The 7,184-nt window shown below is 45.4% G+C and overlaps 1 protein-coding gene and 1 non-coding gene across 2 annotated transcripts; one reads left to right on the top strand and one right to left on the bottom strand.

The window, feature by feature from the left end:
- The first annotated feature begins 794 nt into the window (after nt 1-794).
- Nucleotides 795-899, top strand: LOC114118133 (small nucleolar RNA U13). The gene has a single exon (XR_003591679.1). It is a non-coding gene; the product is annotated as a small nucleolar RNA U13 (small nucleolar RNA).
- Nucleotides 900-5,548: 4,649 nt separating this feature from the next.
- Nucleotides 5,549-6,880, bottom strand: LOC101117102 (zinc finger and SCAN domain-containing protein 4). Its single transcript, XM_012094894.5, has 2 exons — nt 6,760-6,880; nt 5,549-6,667 (listed from the first exon to the last, which is right to left on the bottom strand). The coding sequence occupies exons 1-2, from the start codon at nt 6,878-6,880 to the stop codon at nt 5,970-5,972; spliced, it is 819 nt and encodes a 272-aa protein (XP_011950284.3). The 3' UTR covers nt 5,549-5,969.
- Nucleotides 6,881-7,184: the final 304 nt, after the last annotated feature.

Raw genomic sequence — 7,184 nt, 5'->3', positions numbered from 1 at the left:
ACCACTGGAGCGGAGCGCAGTGTGTAAGGCGCGGAGATCTGGATCTCTGACTGTTTTGGGTCGCCCCGAGGTACGCTGCCTAGTGGCTCAGCTGGTAAAGAATCCGGCCTGCGATGTGGGAGACGGGGGTTCCATCCTTAGGTTGGGAAGATCCCCTGGAGAAGGGAACGGCTACCCACTCCAGTATTCTGGCCTGGAGAATTCCATGGACTATATTAGCTCAGACGGTAAAGCGTCTGCCTACAATGATGGAGACCCGGGTTCGATACGTGGGTCAGGAAGATCCCCTGGAGAAGGAAATGGCAATCCACTCCAGCACTCTTGCCTGGAAAATCCCATGGACGGAGGAGCCTGGCTACAGTCCATGGGGTCGCAAAAAGTCGGACACGACTGAGCGACTTCACTCACTCACTCACTCATAGAGTAATAATGAAGAGGGTTATCATTTCCTTCTCCAAATCTGACCCGAGACAAGCCAAAACGACGGCCACAAGGAGGACGCCGGAAGTCCCGCCCCCACGCCAGGCACGCGCAGGGAAATACTTCAGTCCTGGGCTTTAATTGGCTCAACGCCGCCACCTTTGGGCTCATTGCCCTCTGGTTACTGTAGTTTCCACATCTAGGGAAACTAGAGTTAGAGAAACCTGCCTGGCAGCCACCTAAGCGAGGAAAAGTTCTCCGTAGCACGGAGAAATATGGCCATTAGTTTGTAATAACTTTAAATGAAGTTCACCCTATAAAAATATTGTTATGAGACTTCCCTGGCGGTTCAGTGGTTAAGACTCCATGCTTTGATCCTTTTGTAGTTCATGAGCGTGATGATTGGGTGTTCACGCTGCTGCGTGACATGTGCCTCCCCGCAAACCTTGTTACGACACCAGCACATTACCCGTCTGACGTAAAAAAAAAAAAAAAAAAAAGACTCCATGCTTTCACTACAGGGCTCACAGGTTTTGTAGAAGCTGTGTGTCTGCAGAAACTCCCAGACTTCCCCAGTGCCCAGTTGTTAAGAATCCGCCCGCAAATGCGGGGACTGGGATTCGATCCCTGGTCCTGGAAGATCCCACAAGCAGCGGAGCAACTAAGCTTGGGCACCACAACTTCTGAGCCCGCACTGTAGAACCTGCTCATGTAACTAGAGAAAACAGTCGCAGCAAGGAAAACCTAGCACAGACAAAAATAGTAAATTAAATAAATACACACAGAAACTCCCCAAATGTGCTAATCTGGACTCACAGCAGAGTCTCCACAGCCGAATGCACAGGAGGTGATCAGCGGGAGCCCACCTTTGTATTGCTGAACTCTACCTATAACCACTGGGATTGGAGATGGTGGAGGCCCTACACTCTTTCTGTTTATGATTTCCATATCTGTATGGTGCCAAGTGGAGAAGGCAATGGCATCCCTCTCCAGTACTCTTGCCTAGAAAATCCCATGGACGGAGGGGCCTGGTAGGCTGCAGTCCATGGGGTCGCTAAGAGTCGGACATGACTGAGCGACGTCACTTTCACTTTCATGCATTGGAGAAGGAAATGGCAACCCACTCCAGTGTTCTTGCCTAGAGAATTCCAGGGATGGGGGAGCCTGGTGGGCTGCCGTCTATGGGGTCGCACAGAGTCGGACATGACTGAAGCAACTTAGCAGCAGTAGCAGCATGGTGCTAAGTGGAGTGGGACAGGCAACTGGTTTGTCAAGGAGATGTGTTGATTGTGCATTTAACCTGCAAAACTTAACCGTATTGCCTAAGTAGAGGAGGCAGAGAAAAAGTCTTTTTTTGAAAACAAAACAAAACAAAACAAAACAAAACAATTTATCTTACTTGCTGATTCCAATAAACTACTCAAAGGTCAGGTATTAAAATCAGACTAGTCACAATACTAAGCATTTCGGAAGACGTGGACATCCAAGATCTTTTATAATGCTAATGATGTGGTAATGGATTAAAATCAATTTGAAAATGTTTGCCTCCAGGAATTGGAGAAATACTTGTGTTTTTCCTTTACTCTTACTCTGCTACCATACTCAACACTATTTGTTTCTTATTGAAGTATAGTTGATTTACCATATTATATTAGTTTCAGGTGTGATTCAATACAATGGTGATCCAATATTTTTATAGATTAGATTTCATCTAAAGTTATCACAAAATAGTGGCTATATTGTCCTGTGCTGTACAATATATCCTGGCTGCTTATTTATTTTTCACATAGTGGTTTGTCTCTGTGCATCTTTCCCCCTGTCTTATTCCTCCCTCTTCCCCCCTCCCCACTGATAAGCACTAGTTTGCTCTCTATAAGTCTGTTTCTTTTTTGCCATATACATTCTCTTAATTCAGTTTTAGATTCCACACATGATTGATAGAGTATTTTTCACTGACTTATTTCACTCAGCATAACACTTTCTAGGTCCATCCATAGTGTTATAAATGGCGGAAATTCACTATTTTTTATGGCTGAATAATATTTCATATATATGTGTATATATATGGGCTTCCCAAATGGCTCCGCAGGTAAAGAATGAGCCTGCAATTCAGGAGACATGGATTTGATCCTTGGGTCAGGAAGATCCCCTGGAGTAGGAAATGGCAACCCACTCCAGTATTCTTGCCTGGGAAATCCCATGGACAGAGGAGCCTGGTGGGCTACAGTCCACGGAGTTGCAAAGAGTCCAACACAAATATATATATATATGCATATATACATACACACACACACACACACACACACATATATATACATACCACAGGCTTCCTTGGTGCCTCAGCAGTAAAGAATCCACCTGCAATGCAGAAGATGTGGGTTTGATCCCTGGGTCAAGATGATCCTCTGGAGAAGGAAAATGCCAACCCACTCCAGTATTTTTGCCTGGAAAATCCCATGGACAGTGAAGTCTGCTGGGCTATGGTCCATAGGGTTGCAAAACATCTGATAAGACTGAGTGACCAAACAACAACAAATATATCCCATGTCTTCTTTATCCATTCATGTGTTGATGGCACTTATGAGACTTCCATGTCTTGATTATTGTAAACAGTGTTGCTATGAAAACTGGTGTGCCTATATCTTTTTTTTTTTTTTCATTTACTCTACTTTTTGGCTGTGCTGGGTCTTTGTTGCTTCTTGCAGGCTTTCTCTCATTGCAAAGAATGGGGTCTACCCTCCAGTTGAGGTGCCCAGGCTTCCCACTGTGGTGGCTTCCTTGTTGCAGAGCACAGACTCTAGAGTGCTGGCTCAGCAATTGTGGCGCACCGACTTAATTGCCCTGCGGCTTGTGGGATCTTCCCAAATCAGGAGTTGAACCAGTGTCTTTTGCATTGCAATGCAGATTCTTAACCACTAAACCACCAGGGAAATCGCATGTGTTTTTTTCAAGTGACCACACTCAACACTTCTGACACCAGAAGTGTGATTTTTTTCTCACACCAACCAGTTCTCTGTGACCCCACCTGGGTGTCTTTCTGACACTAACTGCGCCTAGTGCAAATCCTTCAGGTCAAGAACTCAGTCCCACAAAACTGGCTCACACTTCAGAGGCCAGTTGCAAAGAGTGGTTCCCCCATTACCCACAAGTTCTGTCCGATTTGGTTGCAAATCGGTTTCCTCTGATCACTCTCCTTGAATTTGATTATTTGCTAGAACAGTTCCCAGAAGTCAGGGAAATGCTTATTTAACCAGTTTACTATATTGTAAGCGAAAGTGAAAGTAAAGTTGCTCAGTCGTGTCCAACTCTTTGCGACCGCATGGACTGTAGCCCACCAGGTTCTGTCCATGGGATTTCCTAGGCAAGAATACTGGAGTGGGTTGCCATTTCCTTCTCCAGGGGATTTTCCTGACCCAGGGATCGAACCCGGGTCTCCGGCATTGTGCAAGGGAAATGCCAAAGGATACAGATGAACTTTCAGATGAAGAGGTGCAGAGAGATTGGGAAGGGTCTTTGAGCGCAGGAGCTTCTATCCCTGTAGAGTTGGGACCTTGCCACCCTCCTGGCAAGAACACATGGATGTGTTCTTTGGCTGGGAGGAACTCCAAGTCTTGAACTTAAAAAGGCATGATTCATGATTAACTTAATCTCCAGTCCCTCTCCACTTCCAGAAGGATGGCGGAGTGGAGCTAAACGTTTCAAGTTTCTAATCATGGTTAGCTCTTTCCAGTGATGAGCCCCCATCCTGAAGCCATCCAGAAACCCACCAAGCATCACCTCACTAAGAGATGAAAAGACACTTTCATCCTAGAAATGTCAAAGCATTAATTGCTTCTGTATCAGGAGCCGGAGTCCAAAACTAAAGAGCAGAACAGAACATGCCCCTTGCGTTTTTATCTCTTAGGAAAATACAAGAGGTCTCAGTGCTCTGTTCTGGGGGACTGGGCAGACTCCAATACACGTATTTTTGCTATGTTTCACAGCCCACCTCCCAGAGGTCTTTCCAAAGAAAAGCCTCCTTTAATACCAAGATTTTCAAGAATATTCACAGTAGCAAAACACCTGGAAACAGCCCAAGCAAGAAGATGGATAGAACTTCCCTGGTTGTCCAGTGGATAAGAACCTGCCCGCCAATGCAGGGAACACAGGTTCTATCTCTGGTCCAAGAAGAGTTCACATGCCAAGGGAAGACTAAACCTGTCTGCCACAACTGCTGAGCCTGGGCTCCGCAACAAGAGAAGCCAACACAATGAGAAGCCTTTGAACCACAAGGAAAATGCTCCCGCTTAATGAACTAGAGAAAGCCCACGTGCAGAAACGAAAACACAGCACAACCAAAAAATAAGTAATTTAAGAAAATAGTTATCCTGAAAAAAAAAAAAAGAGTTCTTCTAAAGCTTGCCTTCAGAGTATTTTTTTTAAAAGGAGGACTTCTCTACATTTATCTGGAGCATGTACACATTATCTGGGCTCAGGTAGCTCTCCCTTCTATTGAAGCGTCAAGGGAATCGGAGAGGTGTCACATTTACCCAGCAGAACGCCCCATTCCAGAATCAGGCATTTCTACGTGGCACTTTCCAGTTTCTCAGTGAAACCCAACCCTGATTTCCTACTGGCTACCAGTTCACAAATGTATGCCAAGCCTTGGCTGTACACAGAATCCACTCTTTCCGAAGTGAACTTTCAAACTGATTCTGCGAGTAAGCTCCCTCTACTGGAAGAAATGAAGGGAACACACTGGACTCTTCTGGCACTTGCTAATAAAATTGCATCCTGCAGCTTTCAGTACCAGTTTTATTTAGGTCGTTCACCTATCAAATTCTAAGCCACTGAATTTAAGAAATGCTTCTATATCGTTTAAATATAACGGGTTCCTTTCTTTGGTTCGGCTTCTTTTCTGAGTTTCCCTCTCTGCTCACCTTTTTTAGGTGCCTGCACTAGAGGGTGTGAGTGGAGGACAGGAGAGTAGGCAGGGAAAGCCTGATAGCACCACTGCGAGCCGGTGTTTGTGTCCTGGGCTTGGAACTCACTGTCTTCTCACATAAGGCACATGTCGAAAGTTTAAAGAATAAACACCAATATAACACATCCATTCATTCGTGAGACATTTATTGGTTATTTGAAATGTTCCAGACACTTTTCTAGGCAACCAAGGTACTTAAGTGAACAAAATGAAGAAACTCCCTGCCCTCCATAAACTTGCATTTTAGGAGAGTGAAACAATAAATGGAAAATACAATTAGAAAATTCTATTAACATTTTAAAATTTTATTTCTTTTTTTTTTCTATTTTTTTATTTGTACTTTTTTTGGGCTGTATTGTGCAGCATTTGGGATCTTAGTTCCCGGACCAGGGATGGAACCCATGCCCTCTAGTGGAAGCACAGACTCTAAACCACTGGACTGTCAGGAAAGCCAACACTTTTTTTCCTTTTTGCTTTTAATTATTTCTATAAAGTATATTCTAAATAGAGAAATACTATGGAAATCTACATATTCACATACATATTTATATGCATTACATTGGGGCTGTAGCCAAGGAAGCTGAATTTAGTGTGGAGCACTTTTGAGGGTCGTTTTCTGGTGAAACCTAAGATGGCGGTGGTAGGTGGAGGACTGGCGGAAGCGTCTCTGGCAGAGGGAACACTCATAGGGCTTCTCTCCCGTGTGGGTTCTCTCATGAGCCCGAAGGTTGGTTTTGTGGGTGAAGGCCATTCCACATGTGCTGCACACAAAGGGCTTCTCTCCTGTGTGAATCCTCTGATGCACATGGAGGTCGGATGCCTGGAAGAAGCCTTTGCCACACTCGGCACAAATATATGTTCTCTCATTGTTGTGTCTTTTCTGGTGAATTCTGAACCGAGAGGAATGCCTGAAGGTCTTGGGACATCTCTCACATCTGTATACTTCTGGGGCTCTACGGGATCTTTCCTGGTGTTCCCCACGTGCAGAAGTCCCCTCAGAGCTCTGGCGGGTAGAAACAGTCTCAGGGGTGACCTGGTCTGGTTCCACTTTCATGAGGACATCTTGAGAGGAGGGTCCTTTCAGGGATCCGTCCTGGGGCCTGGAGGGGCCTGGACCTGCTCCTCTTCTGGAGCTTCGTGGATTCTCCAGAGAAACACCTTCTTCTTGCAGCCTCGGATGTTTCTCTTCTTGGACAATGATTAGGGAAGGTATTTGATTGCTTGGACTAGTAATACTGCCTCTTTTCACATAAATGTTGTCACCATTTTCTTTATCTTCATTTCCTGTAGGGGGCAAAAAAGTGACTCAGTGAAGTTACACCCAAGAAAGAGCCCACATGGGCCACCCCTCTGGGACCCGGGCTCTGCCCACTCACTTTGTCCTGTTTCCAGGGACGTATCTTGAGGAGTCCAGGAGGGTGTCCCCGCATTCTCTCTTGTTGGGGTTCCTGTTGATAACTGTTTGGTGAAGTGAATGATGACTTGTCTTAAGGGCATATTCTCACAAAAGAGGGCTTCCTGTCCCTGCATGCTCACATGGACCTGTGAATGAAGCCTGGTTACTGTCTGTAACAACTCTTCTTTCTCTACCCCCAAGCAACTCCAACTTCTTATTTCTAACACTCCCATGCCCCTCCCCCCTGTGCTCAGAACCCCTACTTACTAAGCCGGGCATCTTCATGCCATCATCTGTCAGATCCTCCATGAGTTTCTCCAGGTTCCTGCCACTTGCATTCCACTTCTCCTGTAAAGTGGACCTGTCACTGCAGTTCCCATTGATTATAAATTGTTCCAGGACCAG

Source organism: Ovis aries, chromosome 14, assembly GCF_016772045.2.
Source record: "Ovis aries strain OAR_USU_Benz2616 breed Rambouillet chromosome 14, ARS-UI_Ramb_v3.0, whole genome shotgun sequence".
Classification (NCBI taxonomy): domain Eukaryota; kingdom Metazoa; phylum Chordata; class Mammalia; order Artiodactyla; family Bovidae; genus Ovis; species Ovis aries.
Note: the sequence above shows the minus strand (reverse complement) of the source record. Positions and strands in the feature narration are given on the sequence as shown.

Coding starts and splice junctions, on each gene's coding strand:
- LOC101117102 (XM_012094894.5), bottom strand. CDS start 6,880: ATGCCCTTAAGACAAGTCATCATTCACTTCACCAAACAGTTATCAACA. Junction 6,668..6,759: donor GTCCCTGGAAACAGGACAAA/GTGAGTGGGCAG, acceptor TGCCCCCTACAG/GAAATGAAGATAAAGAAAAT.